The sequence below is a fragment of the Pecten maximus genome, chromosome 18 (genome assembly GCF_902652985.1).
Source record: "Pecten maximus chromosome 18, xPecMax1.1, whole genome shotgun sequence".
Taxonomy (NCBI): domain Eukaryota; kingdom Metazoa; phylum Mollusca; class Bivalvia; order Pectinida; family Pectinidae; genus Pecten; species Pecten maximus.
The window spans coordinates 14,056,762-14,084,539 of record NC_047032.1 but is presented as its reverse complement, the minus strand read 5'-3'; the positions used below and the strand labels follow the sequence as shown (position 1 = coordinate 14,084,539).

The window sequence follows — 27,778 nt, the reverse complement described above, 5'->3', positions numbered from 1 at the left end:
CAAAACCTGGCACGTCCTTAAATGACCCTGGCTGTTAATAGGACGTTAAATAAAAACAAACAAACCAAATCCTGTGAATCGTTCGAATGGGATGTGTTCGTGTCAAGTCGAAATAAAGCATCTATAAGAAATAAATCTATAAAGGAAGTTAAATCGATCAAAAAGAAACACCAGTATACTTACAATAAATGAAGCATCACCTTGTAATCAGTTGAAGTGCTCATTTCAAGGTCACAATTCCGTAACATATTTCGAGATGGCTGTTCAGTTCGTATCGAAGCGGGAGACAACTGGAGGACACAGACAAGTCATTATTCTTCCGCGCAGCTGGGGGAGCGTTTTTATGATAAATTTTAAATTCAACGGCAAACTGAATATTTCAATTAAATCAACCTATTTTTAATATTGTTTTATGGTTAATGTGTTGCGTAATCGTATTTTTAATAATTTTAGCTCAATCCATTAGACTTGCACGAGTTCTAGTAATAGAAGACTTGTACTTCTTCAATTCATTAGGAAAATGCGTGTCAATTGAAATATGACTGAATGTTGCTTTGGCTGATTTCATGTGGTGACGAATTGGGTGGCTCTTAAAACAAGTCAAACAGTTCATTAAATTTGTCACAAGAGCAACTCAATTCATCACCCCATGAAATCGACCAAAGCAACATTCAATCCTTAATTGATTTTGAATTATGGTATCGTTATCATATCAGTATTGTCTGTTGTTTTGTACATCAAATAGTGTCTAAACAAAACCTAAAAATCAGGAAGGCTTTGTGATGCTTTGCTGCGATAATTGATATATACGTGTTAACTGTATCTTATTTCACACGACTGTATTAAGTGACACTTTTATTAATCTTCATTGCTATTATGCTTTCAAACATCTTTTGATATCGTTATGATAAGTCAAAGTTCAATATCAATGTGTTTACCTAAAAACTTGTTTGTCACTAATGCGATTTTATTTCGTTGCATATCCGTTGGGAAAGGCAATAACACCCTACATAAAATATAATTTAACCGTCAAGCTAATTTTGCTATTATCGTCCTGCTCATTTTGGTCTTTGCGGGATTGTTGCTGTCGCTGGCGACTAATCAACGGGCACGTCACTTTTATACACCGCATGCTTGTTTCAAAATTGTTACCGTTTCCTAAAAGCTTGCTAAAGAACAAATATAGACAATACCAATTGAAGCGTTCTGAATTATGCGTTTTGGAAAATCCGTTAAGAGATAGATTTAAGAAATAATTAACGATGACTCGTGTATTGTTGCAGGATATACAACGAGGACGAGGATATTTTGCAATTAAATTAATAACGAAGGCCGCAAAATATCCGAGTCCGAGTTGTATATTCTGCAACAACACACGAGTCAAAGTTGATTATTTCTATTCTACCATGTACTGTTTAGTTCTGAGATCGACCTCTTTGTAATAGAAAAACAGCAAAGAAACCCCGGGAAAACCTTGTAATTTATTTCGAGTATTGCATTATTTGTTGATGAAATATACATTTCTTTACAGGCACTACAGTACTACGATCAAGAGCATATATAATATGGCGTTGAATATGAAAATTAAAAAAAGGGATAAAGAAAAGAAAAAAAAGGGGGCCTCCGTAGGATTCGAACTCGCGTCGTGATAAAAATTTAATAAAAGACTAACCCATTAGCCCACTCGGCTATTGTAACTTTATAAGAAATAAGTGAATATTAGATATATAAAGTTGTAACAGCCGTGACACACGAGCGTGTATTATTGGCACGAGCGTGCATTATTGGAAAATAATACATGGTTTTAAGTCAATCAAAACTGCCGTTGCAAAGCAAACATGGTAGAATAACGGATAATGGTCGCTTTGTCACAAGTTCACTTTTGCTTAGACAATGTGAGACAAAATGCTTTACGTTACAATTGATCAATAAAATTACAAAAAGTCCTTAAAGTTTTAAATAAAAAAGTTGTATTCCCATATTTACAAATAAATGTCACAAAGAATCTTAAATGAATTGGAATCAATGGCTGTTTTACATATTATTTCACAGGGAAAACGTTTCTTTTATTTCAAAACACAACGAATGCCGTTTGCACAAAATGCCATAAACTACAAAACTGAGCAAGTTCCTATCTGACAATACAGCTGGCAGCCAATTATGTAAAAGTACATATTCTAGTTCAAAACTAGTGGTTGCATACATGTATGAAGATTGGTGGTTTTCCACGATACTGTAACGAGTTTTTATGCAATTGTAAGATTTCAACAGACTTTATTTACTATAACAAGCGAACAACAATTAAACGAGTCTACACTTAACATAGAAAGGGTCACACAGATCCCTGTTGTAGCCGTCCCCGCTCACCAAGACCCGGAGAGGCCACCAAACGCTCCAATTCGACGTAGTTTAAGACAGGGGGTATTACCGCATGTCCTGCTGGTTCATAGCTTGGGTCGAAGAGAGCTAATCGCATCTCCCGCCACAGGAAAGCTCACACAAGGGGAAGTAACTCTTCCGAGATTCCCAACACAATAAACCAACACTTTCAATGTCAGACACAAAGTGGCTTTATTAACCAATATCTCCGAAGATACAACGAGGGTGATAACTATTGTTTGCTTTAAGTCTTAGCAAACACTGTAAACACATGAATAGCGATCACCAGTGGTCATTACATACAAGTGGCGAGGTTGAATAGCGGTCACCAGTGGTCATTACATACAAGTGGCGAGGTTGCTGTGTCGCTCCGGATGGTTGTTTGTATATACGTATGTTAGTGCGTTGTACAATTGTACGTCCTTTGTGTATAAATAGTAACGGGAGTCCTGTTCATTGGTGCAGAATCCACTGTGTCCACATCTGGAAATTTAAATATATTCAAATGCTTATCGTCATGGTCGACTGACCATTGGATTGAGGTTTCGAATCATGGAGATATATACAGATAGTATAGACAAAACGGTAAAGATCGACTATTTAGATTATTTAATGTATTTGCGATAGTATCAACCAAAATGCCTGTTTATGTGTTTGGTGTTCAATGTCCTCGTAAGGGCCAGGATCATATGAGAACGGGTGTCAAGGAGACATCTAGCTCAAGAAATCACAGAAAGACAGAACAGTGAGAAAAGAAAGGAAAAGTTAAGGACCCTAAGCATACCAACTGTAGGAAGAACTGATGACCAATTAAAATATTATATACCATAACCTCATTTTAGTGGCGATCATTGCTTTTGCATCAATTTCTATATTGTTTTCAATGTTGATATCAAGTACTCACGTGTTCATTCCCCCAGTGGTGTAAGTCAGCTTTTCAACGTTGAAGTAAACCTGAGAAGATTCTGCCCAGTACTCTTCTTCTGTCGCCATGGCGTACGCATTCAAATCCCAAATGCGGTTAGACCTGGCATGGTTATATGCGGCTGTTACCTGAAAAAGAGGCAAGCAAACTATTTAGTTAAAGGAACTGAAAATCCCTAAAAAATCTCTAAATGCTTTTTTTTTTTTTAAATCGTGTGAAGAAACTGGATAAATTATAAATTGACAACAGATGAATTTTAATTCTATAAAAACGGAAGTGCTGTCAGAATGGATTTATTATATGGATTATATAACTGCATGTATGATACCTGGGCAAATATTTGATACCGGTGTAGATATTTGAATTGATCCTGCACCGGTAATGAACTTAACTACATCTAAAAGAATGTACGATTGTTTAAATATTTAATACCTGAAACTGTTAATACAATGTTTCATAGGAAAAATACACAAAATATAAACATGTTATAAAGTGTATTAAGACTAATGTTTATAAAAGAGTATATATTATTTGTTATGTCCATTACAGGAAACTAGGGTATATCTTATAGTTATTTACATTTAAGGTAACGAGTGTGTATTTACGACCTCTTATATATCCATCCTTTAAACTCAAGTTGAATCAGTTTTACTGGGAATAGGTGACATGATACATTTTCATATTATTCGCGTTTCACCAACAATAAGTTGTAATGTGTGCATCTCATTTTATGATATTTTTGGCGCCGTTTTCCATATATATGACACTATTTATCGCCATTTAATTAACATGCGTGGTCCCCTACCTGAGATTTGACAGAAGATGGTATGCCGTAGAGTTTAACAGTGTGGGCAAACTCATGTACGAGCATGTTGGCTTGGTGACGATAAGGGTCATTAGCATCACACAAAACATTATCGTCTACTACACATCCCACAGCGCCGCCAGTTCCGGCCAAGGATGCGTACTTCCGGCCATCGAAGGTGCAAGTGTGTGCGCAGCTTCCAGAACAGGATCCTTTGATTAAAAAATATCTGTTATTGTATTAACATATATCTATTTTCATTGCAATAAAACAAAGGAACTATGTTTGTATACTCCCGACGGGAGTATTATGGCGAGAAGTCGTCCGTACGTCAAGTCTTAATTGTCTGTCCAGAGAAAAGGTCTCCTCTCTCATTTTTCGATCAAACTTTCTGAAACTTAGTAGGCTAAATCATCTAAAGCATATGTAATTATGCTTGATTCTCTGCGGATATATCATATCATTTTTAATATCATTTCCACAACAAGATTTTTTTTGATTAGACAACTTATCTTGAATTTAAGTATTTGCATTCACATAATTCAATACAATTCTTCTCGGTATGGGACGGGTGTCAATTTCCTCGTCATTTAAAAAAAAAAAAATTTTAATTTTTTTTTTTAAATATAACTTTATATATATACAGTCACGGACACTACCTTATTATGGTTTTCTAGAGGCCTGTCACTTGCCAATTGCCAATCAAAGCATTAAGGGTAAATTGTCTTGCCCAAGGACACAACCACAACAGCACAGACCGGTTTCGTTCCTCAGCTCCTCAAGGAACATTTACCGACACCGGTAGGGAACACCTTTGATCTTTACCAAATGTTTCGTGACAAGCTTGCATGTAGGGAAAACAATTATTGTTTAAGTTTCTGTTTCTCTCCTATCTGCTGTAAGGTTGTTATAATCAAAAGAAGAGATGTATTTTATATTCGTCCCTTTAACCCAGAACCTATTGTATCTGAGGTCTAAATCATAAAGCATTATAATTATAGATTATAAACAAGCATCTGTTGTTTCCCAATACGTTTGCATCTGAGGTATAGAAATTAAAATGTTCTGAAATAAAAAACACTTTAGACTTCATTGTTTTGAACATAACAGATTGAAATCCATGATCGATTTTATTTTGTATTGTGCCGGCCGATAAGATACATGAAATAAACTTTATTTTCAGCGACGATAAAGAAATTATTTTATTGAAATGAAACTTTTCGTTTCGAAAACAAAATTCCTATTAATTGATCTCAGTTGAAAAAATGTGATTCCTACCAACCTCTACACGCTGTTGTGTCCCGGAGATTAGCGTATTCGGGAAACACTGTAAGGGTATCAGAGCGTGTGAACACCCCCACTTTAGCGTTCCGGGCTAGCGTTGTGAAGATAGAGGACGACATGTACATAGTCATTCGACTTGCAATAGTTGCAGCCTGGAAAAAGGATCATTACCAAAATAACGTGATACAAAGCAGTATTTCTATATACATTTGTAGATGGCAAAAGTACGTAGCAACGCTTGTACGAAGTCCATTTTATAAGTTTTTTATTCTTTAAATTTGAATTTCATTTGATATTGTTTAACATTCCATCATCAGTTATGGCCATTTAAGAACGGCTTTCTACTGTATACGAATTGTCAACGTGTGCTTTAGTAGGCTTTGGCAGTTCGTGAATATGCTAGGGCAAATATATGTATGTCGTCGTCTCGCTATCTTATAACTGAAATCAATCATGACGATACGTCTAACAAGATATTTATGGCCTTGCCGACCAAAATATCACTTTTTAGTAATCGCAATAATTGTTTAACGTATGTCAATCATCCTTATACTAGAATAATCAAGTATTACCCAAGAGAACGGCCTGTGTGGCTAGCTGTCGCACATGAATAATTTACCAAGGACAATGTTAACAACTTATGGTGACAGAGTGGAATATACTAAATACAAATGAGCCAATCCTGCCCTAGTTTAAGTTTTTATGCATCAACTGTCCTTTACGTCTTAAAAACAAGTAATAACGAACGAGTGAATTATTCAGGATTATCGAGCAATAATCTAAAAAAATACCACATGAACGGTTTGCTGTTTGTCATGGTTATTAGCTATATCGGCGACAACGCTAATTTTACCAATCAACATTTACATTCATAATATAAGTAAAGGGGGTTCACCTGGTTTCTTTGACCTCGCACATATATATAATATAATGCTAATTAAGATGTGTTTTTCTCTCATGTATTTGTCCTTGAACAAAGAGATTAAGTTTTGTTGTTTTAGAAATAGTTGTCACCGCAATAGCTAAACAATAGGAGACCCTGCATGGTTGGACCATAAGAGGAGAATCCTGAATTATATCTCATTTGAATTTTACGTTAAACGCACTTTTCAGCTAAACAAAGTGAACGTCCTTATCAGAAACATTGGATAATGTGCGAGATTTTTAGATAAAAGGTGGTCACTGCCTGAACATCCTCGGATTATATGGAACAATGTACAAACTAAAAAAATGACTATATCCCTTAATAAATGTAATTTAAGCTGCGTAGTGGGAACTGTCTAAATACACCTATATGGTTCGGAATCATTATAGTCATCTGTGAAGATTACAAGCAAATGAGATTCCCGAATCCGATAAGGCAGTGAGAAAAATGTGCTATGTTGTAAAAGAACACGTGTTTGAAAGAAAACAACATATTCCGCCATTAAAGTGAGAAAACAAAATATGCAGGTGACAGCATTAGAAAGCATTCATTTGAAAATAGATAAATCATTATAATATCACCAAAGAAGGAAAGAAGAAGAATTCATCCTACTTGAAACGGTACTTGACAGAGGTTTAGGTGAAAGTGTACGCCATGTCCAGTCAAACACAAGGACAAGTTTCCTGTATTCGCACTATTAAATTTGTTTATCCGAATAATAGCTTCACGAATTAAAAAAAGAATATTATGTAAACAAATTTGATTTGATCTTTGATAAAGCCATCGCTGTGATGAAAATAAAGTTCATAGTCTGGGTACTGGAAACTGACGTGGGCGCGGCGTATACAGAATTCACCCGAAGCTGTGTTGCTTGGTTTTGATATATATGGATCACCACTTTCTAGCTTGTAGATCGGGCAATATGTGTGTTAAACTTAATTGAGATGGTATGGATGATGGCCATCATTCAGTTCATTTTAGTCTTTGTATTTCTATCCCATTTTAAGGCTGTAAGAAATGTTGAAATCTTCAATTGACGGGGAATGACTATAGTTGTTCTTTACATACCACTTTAGTTGTTCGTTACAAACAAAGATCATCATTTTTTCTCACTTACTTTGATATGTTATTAGTCTGATACAATCGCAAGCAATGATGCACATCAAGTCATATCCTTGGATTTTCTAATATATCCTAACTGAAGAATAGAATGACTGGGCTGGTTTAGTTTGCAAGAGTGGTTAACATCCTATATCATCAAGGGACGGCTTCTCGTATGTGCGAGATGATTGCTTATACCGGGTGTGTTCTGTCATGCTGTGGTATTTCATGTTAGCATTTTGCTTAGTATAGCTAACGTGACTCCGACATTGAAGACCTCCAATCCTGACCCTGTAAGGTGCGCATTAAATTACTCTTTCCGGTTATGATAAATCAAATATATTCGGTGTTGTTATAACATACATTGAAGAAACCAGGGAATAATGTTAAGTAAGTCGATTGTTTGAGATATGATTTTTTTGACTTCATGCTTACCCTTTGATGTGCCGATTCACTGACGGAATATGTTGCTTCGATGTCCAGCCATGCTCCTGACCCCCTTGTTCTCTGGATTGTTCCTCCCATTCCTACATACTTGTGCTTGAAGGACGCGCGTGTATGGTGGTGTATACTGTCATTGTGGGATATGAGTTTCTGAATAAACTCAAAGCCTTCTTGCCTGTCAATTATAAATACTTCTGTCTTCCACTGTATTCACATTAATTAACCAAATCAATCCACAAGAAGCATAATTACTATCATGCATGTATGTCAAAATCATTAAAAACTTAAGCCAATGTGCAATATTGATTCGATCTTAGAAATAGTCATCAACAATTCACTCTGTTTCCTACCAATGCGGTCCGCGGACTATTTGAGTCATTTAGGGTGTATTGGGTCATTTTTCGTAACGTCCTAATAACAGCCAGGGTCATTTAAGGACGTGCCTGGTTTTGACGTAGAGGAAAGCCGGAGTACCCGGAGAAAAACCACCGTCCTGGCAACGTGGAACTCGCGATCAAGAGGTGGAGGGCTATTGATAAAGCGTCGGTACACCTTAACCATTCGGCCACCGCAGCGACAGTCATTTTGGGCAAACACCCGATTAGAAGGAAGTTCAAAGAATGGAAACACAGCAAACTCAAAATAATGTTAAAAAGTCACTGACAGCAATCATTAATTGACCCATACAGATAAAGGATTCGTGTTCAGAGCCTATGAAAACAACGATGGCCATTATTGCTCCTGCATATCGTATTGTTTCTTATCTTTATGACAGAAATCAATGACACTTTTACCTGTATATCGACTTCAGTGTCATTTCAAGAGGCGTAGGTGGTGCAGCGTCTGTGGCGACTGTAAATCCAGTGATTTCGACAATTTAGAATTGATAATGTTTATTATTGCAGAGTACACAAAGACACTAGAGTGGTGAGATTAACTCCAATATGTGTCATATGTTTATCTATAACTATATAAACTTATTATGGTTTTTACGATAAACCATGTTATACGGAAATTACAAGAACAACATGATTGCGATATAAACTTTAAAATTTTGGATATATAAATATAAGGAAAATAGAAATTTACACAGAGATCATTGAAATAAGTACCGGTAAGCCATAGCCAAATGACAGTAATTATTTTCGGTAAGTAATAATTCTCAGCGTACATTTTACCGAAAGATTCATAAATATGTTATAGCATGCCTTAATCAAGATAAAACAAGCTCTTGATTTTAGGTTTTGCATTCATATTAGGTGTAAACATATTTCATATAATTAAAAAGTACTTGCCGAAGACGAGAAACAGTAGCAGGGAAAAGGGTGCCATAGAGACCATGGTGAACGTTCACAGAGACCGTAGACTGTGTGAGATGGCACTGATTACCCGATGAGTTATAAGTATTGCAAGCCTACTATCTCAACTCGACCTATCATTGCATCTGTTCCGATCCCATACATGAAGGAGGCGTTACATAGACGGCACAGATTGCATAATGTACTAATTTAGCCCTAATCTATAAGGTGTTGTCCTTAATTGGCCTAACTGCGTGCAGTCAGTGGCACAGCAATACAATTAACAAGAGTATTGCAATGTGGACACCAATACAAACTTGACCTGTGTCAAAATGTGAAACCTGGAAATATAACAAGAATAATCGGCCAATCACATGCTGCTTAAGAAACTGTTGAGTTAGCTATACGTCCTTTTAGTAAATTGTGAAATCTCCATAGACATGGGTTTAAAACAATATCAGAAGATCGCCGAATTAGAATAAAATTCGTAGATAAAAAATCTTAAAATAAATATGGCCATCTTTTGGCATTATCTAATTTAATATCCTGAATATATCTAAAGCCTGCTAAATTTCAATGAGATAGAAACGAAGAGGGGATATCTCTGACTAGGAGTAGTCTAAGAGAAGGCTAAGAAACATTTTCAACGAACAGGAGAAGTCATACCATAATACTTCATTATTTAAAAAAAGCTAGCTCTTCACTTCCCCACGTTATCAGTACCAATAGTACAAGGATATATTACTGGTCTATGGTGGTGTCAGTAGAGCTGACCGGAAGACATATGTGAATGCGTCTGTGACATGAAATTTTGAGTACACAGGCGCCTTAAAACGCCCCTTCAGATGACCCATTCCAGTAGACACTGTCCTTAAATGACCTAACAGTGTAGATAAGAGGAAAACATTAACAACCAATCTAACATTTCGTTCAACAGGGCCATGAAAATCCCTTTCTCACCGAAGGTACCGACTGCATCTTTGTTGAGTTAAGTAATACAATTTTCACACAAAAGACCATTGGCGTAATTATGTGAACAAAGTCACCCTCTCGTGTTATTGTTTGCATACAGAGGTAGTGATATTTAAGAGTTTATCAGAACGGGGAACAGTGACCTGGCAAAGCTCTTCAATATATTAATGATGTTTCCTTCACGTAATATTTTTGTATATGCCTTGTCCACTTGATAAACTTGGTATAACATAACAAGAGGTCCACTGGGCCTGAATCGCTGACATAGCCAGTAAGGAATAATGGGGGAAATGATTCCAATATTCATGTTGACCGTATCACGTTAGTGTTGTTTCGGCATGTTGTATACAATATTTCTAAGATAAGTTATGATTCACCGATGCATTGTTCAATGGAAGGGTCTTACATATATGTATTGACCTAATCATATAAAGGTATTGTATTTCCAAAAAATACCTCTGTTGGATATCTTGTTGAATCAAACATAACGTAAGCAAAGAAATTACACTATGCAATGTGAAGCACATTGTTGATCCGACACAGTATACTTACTGTATGTGGTCACGTATTAAACGATAGAAATAGGCCAAAGTCATTTGCAAGCTGAATCTTAATTGTACTCAAATATTAGTTATATGGGTCTTCTACAACTTGAAAAAAAAGACATTCATTTTTTAATCTATCTGTCCCTCTGTGAAAATAGGTGAAGGGCACTTTATACTATTCTATACTAGGTATCTGCTGGCAACATATCAGACATGTAGGTCTGCTTGATGTTTTTAACATATTTTACCCCTGTAACCTTGAAAATAGGTGAAGAATATTGGTGTTAGGAAATTAAGTAAAATAAAAACAAAACAAACAAAATTACAGGTCAAAGAAGAGTTTCATGGATCTTTCAAAACTTGAGAATATTCGAAAATTAAGTTTAGCTCATGTGACCTTGACAATTGGCCAAGGTGTTTTATATGAGAAAATGTATTCCTCTATGTGCTAGGTACCTTCTGGCCAATTATCAATCATTATTATTATCTGGGACTTCAGAAACTTGATAAGACGATTATGGAATTCTAAACATATCTGTGTGTATATGAAAGATACAATATCAACATCATGATCTCACTTGGAAACCTTCTTGTGGGAAATGAAGTTAGACGTCCTCAACTAATCATTTATTTCCCCTTATTCTAAATGTCCTTTATTACGTTTTCGGAGACCCTATTTGTAACTTTTAACGCTTTATCTCCATATTACTCACGCCTTAAGTGCCCTCTGAATAATTCATTTTGCTACGCCATCAATTTTGCATATTCACAACTTATTTGGAAACCGTAAAGATAGGGATCACTAAACGTGCTCCATAAACATTTCGTAAACATTCATGTTCTATATTCTTAGACTTCTTTTGAAACCTTTTGTATCATTTCCATCTAGTTCCACGTCTCGTTCTTCTCAGATTCGGTCAATATTAATTACGTATATTGATTGATGAATATTTTTACATAATCATAAAGTTTGAAAATGTTAACGTGTTTGTTTCTAAAACTCATACGTTACTGGTATTTGACAAGAACAAAATACCAATCATCAATTGATCTTTTTTCCATCGACGTATATTGCCAAGGCTAACTTAAATCGGTATCATAAACTCCAGCACAAAAGTCAGTAAAATAAATACCTTTTTAAATCTAAAAAAATGGGACACTTTAAAATCTCTATGATAATACCTATAATATCATAGCTAACAGTCCATGAAGTTTGATACATCGAAAACTTCGATTTGTTATAAATTCGAATCATACATAGGTTCGTTAGTAGCGTTATATAGTGAGAAAATTCGGGACCAAGCAAAATGTTCGATACAGCGTGAAAATCGAATCAACGAAGTTCGAATCATAGGGTTTTGACGTAACAGTTATAAATTAAGTACAAGTACATGGACATATTATCAATATATTTATATATGCTCATCAAATGATTTTTTATTTTTTTTTTAAAGCAAAGCGTTATTAGAAGTGACAACCGGACAAATAATATCGGCTTATTTTTAGATATATTTCATTGCAAGGAATCCAAGGCTTACTTTCAAGACCGGCCTATTTTCGATGCAGGCTTATTACCGAGATTTTAGGGTATTTGTCCCCTTTGAAAGAGTTGAAAATGTTAACATGGGATTTAATTTTGCTACATTCCTGACCACTATATTTATCCAACATGTTTTTTTTTTCAAATTTACTGCAAACCTACTGTTTCAAACATCCCCCAGCTTTCACATCATTGTCCATATTATGACGTCACAATGGATTTAACTGACCCGAACAAAATGCAACGCTCCAGTATATACTGTATAACAAAAAAAGTTCGCTCTATATAAACATTCGTTGTTTTCGTGACTACTATGGAACCACGAATATAGATAAAATTTGTACAACAAATAATGTTGTATGTATTATTGTTAAATTATTGTTACAAGGAGTAAGCAGGAACACTAAATTGTTACAACGACATAATTGAAATTCTCCAAACTACGAAATACACTCTTAACATTTTATGTTATACAGTATTACTCTCGTGCATATACAACAATAAAAGACAAATTGGGGTGATCTCAATGTTGAGTCAATTGTAATATTATATTTTATTTATCTTATTCTTATTAATCATATCATGATTACCCAGATGGAAGCGCACAATGGGGTTTAATTGTTGGATGAGACCAGGGTACCCGGGGAAACTTACATAGCCTTTCAGGTGAACCCATACCGTTTCATATCTGAATCGAGAATCGAACACCGGCCGCCTGTGCCACCAAACCATTCATTGAAACTATTTCATTATAACGATATTCAGGCATTTAGTGTATTTAGTATATATATAATATAATATCCCTCAAACGTCTGGAATTAGTCTTCCGGCTGGATATTAATTTCACATGACAAAAATATAATGAATATTTCAGAAACTGTCTCTGTACAGATGAAAAAATACACAGTAACAGGTGACATAACCCGTACTCTATAAACGCGATATTGCGCATTCATAACAAAATGTCCGTAAGACATAAATGCCGCCGCTGCAACTTGACATCCCGAAAAACGTTTTGGTGACGATCGCATCAGCAGTTCCTGAGATAAAGTAGTGGCATTGCATCGGGAGAGCACGGGACAGGACGGGACACGACAGACATGGGAAACAATATGTGGCCCCCCATTTCATGGCGGGGGTACAATATTACTATTCTCCGAGGATCAAGTTTATTGGGAAAGGGGATGGTCGTCGTAATATTGGGATACATGATTTGATGTGATTTAATGAAGCATAAGATCATTCTGATTTATCAGATCATTTTGGAACAAAAGATATGACATTAAAAATGAAGAATAAGCGTTGATAGTTAAACCAACAAAAATTTTACTTGATCACAAAACATTTCAACGAAGCTAGTTAAAGTGTTTTGATATATTGATGATCAAACCAAGAGCAGGGAAATTAGTCTTGAATTAAATTAATCTAAATTATTGTTGTTTTTGAAGTGTGTTATAGAATTATTAAAATATGATCATTTCAAAATACCCTGTCGGTATATCGTGCATGACTGATTTGAGGTAAGTATCAAAATAAATTTCCGTATATTGTATTATCAAATTATTCTCTTTAGTAACCTGATAATGTTTAAATCATTATCATCTTCACTTAATTTAGAAGATTTATGTATGTCTATTTAAAACGTCGTCAATGTCCATTTGTTATGCTAGCACTGATACCATTTGATACATTTGACAGTTTTGAATTTAAGGTCGACACAGTTGAATTCTTTCCAGTTACACCGGGGAGCAAATTTGGAATGTTAGTTTTGTGCTCGAGTGCCATATAATTCTGTGGAGGAAGTCCAACACACGCCCTGTGGAAAAACAAAGAATACATAATAATCGAGTCATGATAACAATGACATTTTGCATTACAACCGATTCATTATAATTGATTTTGTTCTATCAATGATTCTGTGGGAAAAAGTAGTATCAGGGATTTAAAACTTATATTTCTTTGAAAATGTTTCAAAACTGCATTGATTGAACCGTCTATAAACGCACCTGAACTTTATGTTACTTATTTTCGTTCAAAGCTCATAACCTCGTTTAAAAGTCTCAGCGCAGATAGTCATATACATACCAAAATCAGAAAGGTTATTTCTGCTTACCTGAATATATTTTCTATGCACGCTCTTTGTTTGAAGAGGGCGTTGACTACAGGTGTGCCTGGTGGTACAAGTGGTGCCTTACAAAGGTAACTGAGAACAGACAGAACACTATGGAATCCCTGGTAAGTGGTCTGACTCTCAGACTTGAAGGAAATTCTCTTACACATGTCAGCTAGGATTATGAGGTCAAGGATGATTGGACTTGCTAATAAGGAATCTTCACATGTATTGTGGATTGATATTGTGTTAAGACCGCCCATCATTATCTCAGATGTGTATTCGTCCATGGCACGTTTGCTATCCCCTACGTATGGCACGTATTTAATTACAACGCAGTGATCAGGCTTCTTTCCGGTCGGGTAGAGAATTTGATTGGACTCGACCATGTCATCCACGACATTTGTCTTCGTAATCTGCAATAGACAAACCAAAAAAAGTATTACAATTACCTTAAAGGAGGTTCTTATGCCACTAAACATCGTATTATTCATCATTGAATTTATATAAAATTGTATGTCCGCTATCGATTGACTTTAGATTTGTAATTCAACAGTTATGTTAATTTAAGCCCATCCCCAGATGCAGTGTGGTGAGTGTATTTCGGAATGGTTGAACCCATCATTTCAAGCATTTGCTAATTATTTCTAAGAAAGGGTTCATCAAACTACTATCCAGGATGAATTGCCACTATTTTCACAAATAACTGAGATACTCTAAGGGACGCAACCCCGCAATTCTTATTCAGTAAATTGTCTCTGACACGCAGATCAATGTCGGGGCCAAATAGTCGGTTTCCTAATAGCTTTAGTTGCATGTTTTTTTCAGAAATCGGAGAAAACTAATGTATTTAACCTCAAAACTTTGATATTGAATGTTCTTTGGCAATTGGTTCGCCCGTTGTCAGTATAATTATTGTTTCTGTGGACTGTGTCCATAGGTCTGTGTGCCTTGTGTTTCTGTGGACTGTGTTCATGAGGCTGTGTGCCTTGTGTTTTCTGTGGACTGTGTCCATGAGGCTGTGTGTCTTGTGCTTCTGTGGACTGTGTCAATATTGAATGTTCTTTGGCAATTGGTTCGCCCGTTGTCAGTATAATTATTGTTTCTGTGGACTGTGTCCATAGGTCTGTGTGCCTTGTGTTTCTGTGGACTGTATCCATGAGGCTGTGTGCCTAATTTTTTTCTATGAACTATGTCCATGAGGCTGTGTGCCTTGTGGTTCTGTGGACTTTTCCATGAGGCTGTGTGCCTATTTTTTTCTGTGAACTGTGTCCATGAGGCTGTGTGCCTTGTGTTTTCCGTATACATGTCCATGAGGCTGTATGCCTCGTTTATAGGAGAGTGTAAATTAAATGTTCAGTGAATGGTATGTGTATGTGAGAGTAAAAAAAATAATTCTACTTTTACGTAAGGAATAAGTATATAGTTTATCACTAGACTGAGATATTTGTGATAATTATAATTATATATTGGTGATATTGTATTTCTTATTGGGGTGTCGACCATTTGTAATAATGATGGCTATAATAATGTTGTACTAGGCATTATGGCTAGATTAGGGACTATATTTGTTGGTTATGCCTTGTAGGTAACCTCTTTCTGTAAGCCCGACATTATATAGGCCTCATGTAGGAGCTGGTTTGCGGTAATCTTGATGTGACCTTGAGTCATCTATGAAAGTGGGAACTATAGTTCAACAAAAAGTGTTTTCCACACCACGGGGTTTTGAGTGACATGTTCCCACTATCTCCATACACCACACACACATATGGATTATAAGACTTTTGGAATATGGTGAAACCGTGTGCAAAGACTTAAACTATTAAAACTAGAATCTGCGTAGAGCGAACTGTTATTGGTGTATAATGACAAATTTGTAAATCTGGGGCACACACATATATATATAGTTAGGTGTGTGCGGAAGAGTGGTGTGTTTGTGCAATTGTTTGGTATACAATGTATATCTTGAGTGGTTGTAAATAAATGTATATAAGTTGGTTATGCTGGTTTTGAGATATACAACACCTCGTGAAAACCATTACATCCCAAGGAGGAAAACATGGACATACCACAGCCTCCCAAGACACACATACACTACACACGTGCATCTTGCTCATGGGTGGCAGTCCTTAAATGACTTAAGCTGTTGAAAGGACGTTTAACAATAAGACATTAATTAAACTAACTTTGATATCATACAAGCACATAAACATATATTCAGACATCCCCTGTTTACTTGATACACAATTGTATCAATGCGATATTATGTATCACATATTACTTTACAATACGATAGGGATTTAGCAAACAGATTGTTTTGTTGTTCAAACCTTTACATTTAAACACCTTCATTGTTCCTTTTGATATATTTCTTTCATATTGTTTTCTTGGTTTGTTGTGCCTCTTTTTAAACAATTAAACAGCAAATCTAACCGGAATCTAATAACAAACCACATAATGGTATCGGTCTAATGCGTTACGAAAATGTTATCAGTAGGTGAACAAAACAGCTAAAATATTTCACGAAATGTGATTGGTTGTTACACGATTTCACGAAAAGTGATTGGACATTACACGATTACCTCTAGTTTTTAATTAATCCTTGTTCAAGTATAAAACAATGCTACAACCCTCATCTCTTAACGCAATAGCCACACTTTTGCGTGTAACTTATACCCCTAGATAAGATATTTCATTCATTATTTATTAAATCATAAATTAAATGTTTCTAGTTAAGTTATGACGTACCTCTTTAGACCTGAACTGTTTCGGTGCTGACAGGTTCATTCCATCATTGTTTCCGAGGTGATTGTAGCTGACTATAGACACTGGCTTGATGCCAGCACTGACTAGAAAGTCCACCAATACAGACTTTATTTTCGTCTGTCCGGATTTGAAATCGTCTCCGGCAATAAGTACTCCGTGTGATTCCGCCAGTTCTATTAGGCCGGGGACGAATGTGTTCTGTGGTGATCCGTTAATGTATGTACACTGTTTAAAATAAAAGGAATCAAATATCAATCTATTTTATTTCTTTGAAAATTGCTTATTGTTAACATTACGTATTCAGGATTAATTTGAATATATATTTTACGTCATATAACAATAACACACAGGACCAAAGTGTAGTCTAATCATAAAGTAGTCTTTTTGTGCGTTAACTCCAGATTATATATTAACGCAAACCCTTAAAATTTAATCCACTGTACACAATCCCTGTTGAATCTTCTCTTATTTATTGACGATTTGTTTCTCTTAGAAATTATTACGCCTTTATGTCCTAATTTATGTCCCGGTATCCTGTGTTTCTCCTTACCGTTATAAGTAGATATTTATACACCACAAAATTAGACAAAAAACATCAGAATTTCATTCATGGCGACATTTTTTGTCGTTATTGGCTGATAAATTTCATTAAATGAAAAGGACAGCGAAGGAAATATTGTTGTTGTTTTTTTCTTGTCGTTATAAATATATATCTATACACCACAAAAATGACAAAAATGTTATTTGTGTTATAAATGCACGTCATCTGCTATACCACAATGTCTGCTAAATCAACAGTCAATAGATATGAGTTTGTTTTACCTTCCTTTGACTGCACAACACCGTGTGAAGTGACCAACATTTGTTTTACAATATACTTACCCCTTCCAGGACAGACGCTACACCAAACATAGTTGATGGAGATATCTCGGCAGCATTCATCTTGACCGAATGAAGGAGGACGTCGGCTGTGTCATTTAATCCTACCTCTACAGCAGAGAAACGTTCTGTATTTGCTGTCCACAAAACAATGACATCATCTAATTCGTTCTTTGATTTAAAATCTCTAATGTCCGCTCGAATTTGTTCAATCATTTCTTCTTTTGTTCCAGTCATAACGTTATCTGCTCTTTCTTGTTGATTCGCTGCTATGAAATCCGGTATGTAGACGGACGGCCGAGGTTTCAGCTGTTCCATATAAGGCCGTAATTGCGTTTGTAAATTCCAGTCAAGGACTTGAGCACGTTCCATTGAATCTGCTAGATTCATCGAGGATATATCCCAACCTGGGAAAGAATGATTGAACATTATGATACCAATGTTATATGAAAGGAACAGAGGAAAAACATTTCTACTGAGTACCCCCCGACAGAAATCGAACCTGAGTCTCCGGCCTGATAATCAGCGGCTCTACCTCATGGACCAAAGACGTATGCTCATCGGTCACACGTGACAGAGGCCGTATTTAACACCATGTACAAGCCACACCGACCTGTTCCTTTTACATTTGCATATGATTTAACAAAACCTTCCTTCCAAGCTTCCCGACAGAAATCGAACTCTACCGTATCTCTGGCATAATAAAACCCGGTACTTTAATATTATTCAAAGAAATATGCTCAATCAGCTTTATGACAGAGACTGCATATAGCAGCATTAGCACTACCTATTCTATACGTACAAGACATACCGACCTGTTACTTTTGCATCATTTCCACGTAAAAAACAACTTTACAGTGTTACTGGGATTTACATAGCGATGATATGATATACAACCCACCGATTTCCCTATTCTGTTCTGTTCAATGAACTTTTCAAAAAATCCTTATTTAAAATTATTTCATTTACTAGTGGGGTGACACCTAAAGGATGTCACAGAAAGAATGAAGCGTAGTAAGAGGCGATAACTCTGATTCTGAGTGGTTTTCATCAAAACCACTCAATATCTAAATTTCGACCAATAAGAAGACTCCGTGTTGGTCCCAATGCAACCAAAGCCATCAAGTTGAATTTGCAGTCGCCTAATACACCAACATATCAAGTTTTACAAAATTCGGACAATATCTTAAATTGGACCATGTACCTATTAACCAAATTTTATTGAACACGGACAGTATCTAAAATTGGACCAATCAGAGGTCAGTAAATGGCAGTCATTTTGTTAAAAAGATTAGTGAGGTGACCAGAGTAAAGAGTGAACCATTTTGTACCTGTATCCTTTTCAAATTTCGTCAAAATCCGACTATCTAACTTTGGGCCAATCACAGGCCAGTTAAAGGTGGCCATTTTCTTTAAATGTGAATTTGAGGTTACAAGAGAGACCACTGTCCGTAAATGTGCTTACATACCAAATCATCAAAGTCAGACAACATCTAAATTAAGACCAATGAGAGGCCAGGAAATGGCGACCATTTTGTTAAAATGTGAAATGATGTTACGAGATGGACCGGTGTTCCATGATGTAGCTACATATCAAATGTTGTTGAAATCGGACAATATCTTAATTTGGATCAATCAGAGGCCAAGAAATGGCAACCATTTTGTTAAAATGTGAAATGATGTTGCGGAAGGGACCGGTGTCCCATGATGTAGCTAAATATCTAATGTCAATAAAATCGGACAATATCTAAATTTGGACCAATCAGGGGCCAGAAAATGGCGGTTATTTTGTTGAAAAAGTTAATGTGAGGTTACATGAGTAACTGGTGTCCCATGAAGTACCAAAATACCAAATTTCATTGCAATCGAACAATGTCTAAATTTGGACCAATTTCCTCGAAAAATGGGAACTCAATCACTTGTAAATCTTCAGGATTTGATGGGAATTGGCTCACCCCAATATTTTTAATCTTGGAGGAAAAGGGGAATAATTCACACTTGTATGAGGAAAATCTGTTTTGTATTCCCCAGTGGATAACAAAGGAGAGAAGGAAAATTGTTTGGTTTTTTGCTTTAGCAATTTACTTAGAACAATATTTCGAGACATCATCCATAGAATTCAAAGTCAGTATCAGTGTCTATGTCAATAGTTCATGTCGAGCAAATAGGGAAATGTCTAGGTATTACAATTTTTTTGCTGATTTGAAAATTTTTCAGCTTTTTATAATTAGTGTTTGGAATCACTATAAATACAAGAGGCCCAGAGGGCCTGTATCGCTCACGTGGATTTCATGAGATATGAAACAAGAATGATGATTAAGTATATTTGTCACTGGTATTGCTATGTAAATATATCATAGGCATTTTATATAGGTATGTGGGGTTTTTATGCCAAAAAAAAATACATTAATCCATGAAATGAAATTGACTTTTGGCGCCACCCCATAGGGATGATACCACACAAATGTGAATGATATCCATTGCTTAGTTTCAAAAAAGAAGTTGTTTTGACCCCTTTTGACCCCGCCCTCTGCACCTCGGGGGAGGGGGGGGGGGGGGGTCAGTTACTTCCTTTATAAAATATTTTGAATCCCTACCCAAAGGATGCTTACCTCCAGTTAAATATGAGCTGTTTCAGAGAAGAAGTTGTTCATATCAATTTAGCCACTTGACCCATTCTGGCCCCACCCTCAGCCCCCTTGAGGTCGGCCCCGTCATTTGTACAATTTTGAATCCTTAACCCAAGGGAATGCTATCAGTCAAATAATAGAGATATCAATTACTTAGTTTCAGAGAAAAAGTAAAATTCTTTCATTTATTTATCTTTAAGGCCTATCATTATTGATTTATTTTCACTATTGATCGTGTATCAATGAAAATAAAATGAAAATAGAATGACCAATTCAATTTGCAGTAAAATGTGAAAGTATTTACTTACCGTCGAATATTATATCGTTAGGATTGACCATGGGTAGAATATTGCAGAAAGGAATGTGGACATCCCCGTCCGGACCGGATCCTATGTTAAGTGTCGATGCTTGAGTGACAGATCCAAAGAAATTAGCACACTGCACAATAAAAAAAAAGTATCTTAACTTTACATTATACCCTCACATGAGTAGCTTGAATTATCATGTTTTTGCTGTCTTTTTTTTATTATATCATTTTATTTATTTATTTTTTAAATTGATTATTTTTATTTTCTTGGGCCATGCAGGCTATCTTTTCAAGATTGCTTGCAATTACGGATAGCTTGACAATGTTCACTTACCCATCACAGTACCCCTAAGAGCCTTATTAAATTTAATATAATACTGATGTAGTACCTTTACATTCAAGTAGGGGCTATCATATTCGTCTTTAAACTAACTGGGAATAAGAAGTCTTTGCTTATAGTACTTTATTGTGCTAAGGTTTACTTCTTCGCAACAGCTATTGTCACCCGGGACGCCTTAACAGTGCTCTTAGCTGACAAAAGTTCTGAACAACATAGCATGTCACAGACCGAATTCACTTTTTTAAGGACAGCAGAATTGCCTGCCCTTACCGCCAAGCAAGTTTAAAGCCGGATGACAAGTAGAAAGTTTTAATCCTACATCTCTCTTTCAAGGGACCGAACCCAAACCATAACCATCACTTAATACAGCATAGTAAAGCCAAACACGAGCTTATGGTTGGTAACAGTAAGTAAAGTAAAGTTTGGCTGGCTCCATAACGCATAAGTAAATCCATATATTTTACATTACGTAAATTTACATCATACTCAACATTAATTCATTATGTATTTTCTTTGATTTAAAAATTTTAACATGACCGGACGGAGTTGCGTGTTTCCTTGTCGAAACAACGATACTTCAGTAACATCATCTAAATTGACAATCATATTGATTAATCATACTTATTAGTGAAAAAATAACTTCTCAAAAAAATTATAAAACTAGTGCTGATACCATCATCACGCTCATTTGCCCGGATGGAAACGGGCTAGGAGTTTTACTGTGGAAGGAAACCGATCGGGCAGGTGACCCCATAACCCCGACAGCTTAGGTGAAACGCAAGTGTGTTCCCACTGTGCTATCTTACCACTGATGTCGATATTTTGCCAAACTCGTAAAATATATGTGATATTAAACGAAAAGATACTCGATAAACTCTATATATTTCTAAATTGCAAATTCAATATCTAATAGAATAATTATAATGTACATTTCCTTAGTTTTAATCATTAAGTTGATGTAACCTCGCTAAAGATTGCATCATTGACGATGTTAGTACAAAGTATTTTTAAAAGATTAATTTGGAATATTAAGCCTCTTCTTATCTCATTTCCGTTATAAGTAATGCTTTGATTTCTAGGTAAATATCATTTTTATTTTAAAGTTGTAAATATAATGTGATTGGGTGGGGGATGTGGCGCTATTGTGCCCAGATGCGATATTTCATTGTGCTGGCAATATATCGGTGGGTCTAAAAGGACATTAAACGATGGAAATCAAAGCCGTTTTACTTGTATGTACCTACTTTTATTCCTTCCTTTGTGTGCCAGGAAATCTGGTGTTTGTTTGCCAGCACGGCCGCGGTGACCGTCGAACCATTGTTTCCTCCCCAGCCTACCAACATACATCCTAGACGAGGTGTCTGGCGGTCAGTGCGAAATGTCATCTTGATATCCACTGGCGTTACCTAGGATTGGAAGTCAGGATAAAAATATGGTTTGTGTACACATATAGTGCTATTCATAAAACACAATTGTGCATGTCATAGGTGTTGCACATTTAAGCAACTATTTGATCAAGAGATCCAAAACTCCGCCAAACTGTCCCTTCCAGCTGCCAAACAATATCCAGTGCCATGCAAATCCGTCGGGTGGTCTGTTAATTTTTGGGGGCTTAAAGTCCTCACAACAGCAAGTCATTTAGGATGGTTACCTAGGGGACACCAAAAGCCGGGGTTATATCAGAACGGATTGTTTGTATTGTTAACGTCCTATCAACATCTTTGGCTATTTTTGAAGGCTGCAGCGTGTTCGTGTTTATGATGGCGCAGAACTGATGTCGAATTCATAGCGCTACCTTAATGAAGCAAACTGTTGAAGACAGCAGGACACACTGCAGTGCGTCCAACTCCGATAATACTTAGGTTTAAGCAGGAGTGGTAACTACCATTTATGTTAACTCGGGTATGCCTCGGCCATGGAAATCCTCACACGGGCGAGCTCTCAACTAAAGGCCAAAGTTAGACAATGTCAAGGGAGTAACTAGGACGATCGATTTGGTTTAGCATTCCTTAACGTCCGAACAACAGCTAATGTCATTTAAGGACGGTCTCCCTTGTGTATGATTTTGGTTTGTTTTTGTTTAACGTCCTATTAACAGCCAGGGTCATTTAAGGACGTGCCAGGTTTTGGAGGTGGAGGAAAGCCGGAGTACCCGGAGAAAAACCACCGGCCTACGGTCAGTACCTGGCAACTGCCCCACGTAGGTTTCGAACTCGCAACCCAGTGGTGGAGGGCTAGTGATAAAGTGTCGGAACACCTTAACCACTCGGCCACCGCGGCCCATCCTTGTGTATGATATGCATGCGTGAGGTGTATGTGTGTGTATTTCGGAAGGCTGCGTTATGCTTTGGTTTGTCTCTTTAATATAGCGCGAAACTCATGGCGCCTTTTGTAGTACTACCTTGCTAAAACTACACAGGAGTAGCAACCACCATTTTAAAACCCGGGTTTGTCTCGGCCAGGGGACAGAACCAAAATCCTTCCTCACAGATGCGGAACGCCCAACGTAAGGCCAAATGTGAGACATTGTCCAGGGGGCATTAGGCAGATGAAAGTTGTTAAGATAGAAAAGAAAAAAATCAGATCCAAAATTTAGTTGTCTCAGTCAGTGCATGTGAAGACGGGTTTCTAGGAGGACACTACAGTCAGAGTCACTTCAGGATGTTTGTCCAGGGGTTCACCACACAAGAAGCACAAGTTATGATTTACATGAACTTATATTAATGATGTTCATATAAATTTATATATATTTCTACTCGACACACAAAAGACATTTTATACAGCTATATTAAAATCCCTTTCCATTCCATATGTCGTTGGGTCAATTGTATCTTCGTTTTTATTGCTATGTATTCAGTCATGTATATTTTATTTTAAGTTTTACTGATTATAGGGAGTTTATTTTCTGTCCGACCAGAATCATATGTCGTGTTGAACTGTGATAAGGATATTGATTGCAAATAAGTCCACAATCATATAGGGAAAGTAGGTGTATTGCATACTTGTACATGCAACATTTCGTATTGACGAATCAGTCATTTGGTACGTTACTGAAATACTGGTGGCGGGTTCGACTCCCGTCTGGATTTCACAGGTTTTGTTTTTGTTTTTATTACAAGTGTATATGTGTGCATATTTTTCCTGTGTTCACATTTTGGTTGTATTCTTTTTACATTTAAGATTTCTTTCTCGTTTTTTTGTTTTTTTTTTTCATTTTTATTTTATTCTACATCTACGTCGTCATCTTTACTGACATGCTGCAATTTCGACTATTAATATACAAGACAGCATTCACCGAGATACACCACGATCGAGAACATATTGTTTTACAAATTTTGATAGTTGAAATAAGTTACATGTGTATATATCTATTTGATAAGGTTAACAATTTTATGTAATTTATACAAATCAACGACTTAAACAGTCGTCTTTTATTATTATGTTACCTGTTTGTATAGGTACAAAGTACGTGTGACCCAGAGACCAGACTCAGTAAGCTTTATTATATTGTACATTATAGTAAGACCAAAAGGCCACTGATCATTGTTATCTCCCTAAATCGACCGTTTTTGTCAATATTTTTAAATAATATTCAATATCGCATAGATTACTGTTAAGTTAATCCACAGCATGTTCACGTGTTATGCACTTAATGCTCCGAGACAGCGATCAACAGGTTGACCAACCTATGAACAAATATATTCATCGTCTACTTGAATATTCCACGAAAAGGTCACCGCTACAGGCCATTCTGGTCAGCTTAAACCTGTGTGTATATCTATAATGTCCATACGGGTGTGGTAGTTACGTAAGGTTGCGTCTACACTTATCTGTAGCCTGTTTGTCTAGTTGTGTCCAGGTATATCAGCGCGTGGAGTGCATACATGCGAGCTTGAACGTGTATAGTCGCGTGATGTGAGCGTACTGACGGGAAGTGTATGGGGAGTGGCGCTACATGTGACGTAGGTTAATGGTATGTTATGTATCTGTGAGTTTGTGAAATGGTTCATTATCATTAGAACGAAGACACTTTATAATTATGATATGCTTATTTACAGATCGTCAATTTATTACATATTTAAAAATGTCTTTTGTATTTACAGGGTTTACAGTGATTTTTTATGTGGCGACGCTCCTGTCCAAGCAAACTGATAGAGATAAGCACTGGTTATTCGTTGTTTATGTTCCTCTATAACACATAAACGGGGAAAACTGTTGTTGTAACAAAATCAACATTAAATATTACGCCAACCATATTTTAACAAGTCCAATAGCATGGGCAATTTATGTTACCAGTTTGTTTCAAGTACTACATGCGTATTCAAAATTGAAATATACAACACACCTCCCTCATATATATATATATTATAACATGTACTTGCTAGGCCAACCCATTGGCACTCAGAGGTCATGGGACCTGAGCAAACAAACACTACATTTATACGAATGTTTACCTTGTAAGACGAGGGTCCATTTTTCTCTACTGTACTAGTCTGGTAGGTGTAATCAGACTCTATAAATCTTTTTGAGTACCGTACGTTGGGACTTTCGACTGTAAAGGACGTCATTGTCTAGTTTCCCTGGATTTTGCGATCGGTTGTCTGTTTTTTTTCCACGATTCGGCCGTTCTAAAACAACAAAATATATATTATTAACTTTAAAGATATTTTATAAAGTATTCAATAATTATAAAAAAAAGACACACCATCTAAACCTACCTTCAATACAGCTTGAGATTATGCGAAGGAGGTTACTCTAAATAGGCTGAAAGACATTTGAAAATATGGATGGAGAGTAGAGATAGCCCCCGGTAATCATATCATAAGATCAATATGAAAATTGAAAGATTGAAAGTCTTTCTATATCGATGGAGTTATTCATTATTCAGCGATAGGAAGGAATTCATACCGAGAGTGTAAGGATTTGTACAAGACAGCGAGTCAAGGAGACCCATATAGAAGAAAACAAAGCACAGAAAGAGAAGTGAGGAAGTAAATGCTTATTCAATGGCCCCTGAACAGAAAATATTGGAGACAAAATCCCGACCAAGCAAAGGGGATATCATGCGTCGGCTGTTTTGACATCAGTGGTATATAGCAGGCATATTATTTCCCCGTTCTACGAAGAATTTATCAAGCAAACGGAAGGTTTATACAACGAGTGCAAGTGTTTTATAAGCAGATTTGTTTGTATCTATATACTTAGATATAATTTCTTACAGAGCGTGTAAGCATGTCAGACAGGGAGTTTTATGACATGCACAGGCCGAGTATGTTGTATATTAGTATATTGCAACAGATTCGAGTACATTATATGGGGTCCGTGCTAGCGATTATAACGAGTAACATGCCTGTGTATGTTTGATATGCTGGCCTTTAGCCCATTTGCATGTAGGCTGCCACTGTGCATCCATACAAACTGTATTTTTCAAGGGATGCGCTGCTGTATGATGAAAATATATCTTACATACTCCCTTAAATTAATATCCGTTTAGCGGTAATATCAAAAGTTAGCTTAGTCTATGATGTCGTATATCTAAAAACCATGTAAGTTAATCAAGTCATATATAGCAAAATATGTTTATGATCATCAATATAAATAACAAATAATGTATTAATAATAATCATGAACGGTAACAATATAAATAGGTCGTAGTAGCTGATACTATACATGATTTTCTTTAATACATTTTATACAGCAGCAAACATGTATACTTACATTATATGAATGCATTTTAGTGCTATATGTGGAAGCGGTTAAAATATCAAGAAGTATAATACTAAGAAACTAGCACACTGCAACTTAGTAAAATATTTCATCATCCTTGGTTTGTCGTACCATCAAAATACAATCCGAATGATAATTAGTGAATATCTCAAGCTCTAATTCAAATTAAATTAGTGAATATATCAAGCTCTAATACAGTTTATTTCAAGTTTCATATGATAACAATTACTATGCATTGATAGATCGAGTAATGAGAGAAAACCTACCTGCATTGAGTGTCCTCCAGTTACTACATGTGAAAACACCACTGAACATAAAATAATGACACCATCCTATTTATAGACCCGCGTGGTATTTAATTATTTCCTCAAGGCGGTCTTAAAGCATGGGTAATTCTGCATACATCTCGTTATGAACGTGTTGAAATTATTTAACATATGTCAGCTATGCAATAAGCTATTAATTAAAGATAGAGGTTCCGATTTCAAAATATAAAACCTTCACTGCGATGGAGTGATATATATATATGTGCGTACGACGTAGTGCTAACTATGCTTTGCCAATACTGTAATGACTAACAGCTGATTGGTCGAAGCAGGATCAGACCATAGTGTATCTGACACGTAGCGTGCCTGGTTACATCAGAGTTTAGGTTTGTTTTGCTTAGACTAATATAACCGATTGATACCATAATATTTGATGTGACTTTAAAATACGATGAAGTAAGACCTTCATCCGTCTATACATGTTATCGGATCAAACATACCGACTGATGAGCTTATGAATATATACACAAGTAAG

At 36.1% G+C, this 27,778-nt stretch overlaps 2 protein-coding genes across 2 annotated transcripts; both read right to left on the bottom strand.

Annotated features, from left to right (window-relative positions):
- Positions 1-2,552: 2,552 nt before the first annotated feature.
- Positions 2,553-12,118, bottom strand: LOC117316170. Its single transcript, XM_033870678.1, has 7 exons — positions 9,159-12,118; positions 8,658-8,715; positions 7,855-8,038; positions 5,392-5,545; positions 4,110-4,321; positions 3,284-3,432; positions 2,553-2,862 (listed from the first exon to the last, which is right to left on the bottom strand). The coding sequence occupies exons 1-7, from the start codon at positions 9,202-9,204 to the stop codon at positions 2,718-2,720; spliced, it is 948 nt and encodes a 315-aa protein (XP_033726569.1). The 5' UTR covers positions 9,205-12,118; the 3' UTR covers positions 2,553-2,717.
- A 612-nt stretch (positions 12,119-12,730) lies between these two features.
- On the bottom strand, positions 12,731-27,480 carry LOC117316169 (inositol-3-phosphate synthase 1-A-like). The gene is made up of 8 exons (XM_033870677.1): positions 27,244-27,480; positions 25,705-25,878; positions 22,495-22,656; positions 20,912-21,041; positions 17,977-18,380; positions 17,077-17,319; positions 14,332-14,744; positions 12,731-14,034 (listed from the first exon to the last, which is right to left on the bottom strand). Exons 2-8 carry the CDS (start codon positions 25,816-25,818, stop codon positions 13,866-13,868), a joined length of 1,635 nt encoding a protein of 544 aa, XP_033726568.1. The 5' UTR covers positions 25,819-25,878; positions 27,244-27,480; the 3' UTR covers positions 12,731-13,865.
- Positions 27,481-27,778: the final 298 nt, after the last annotated feature.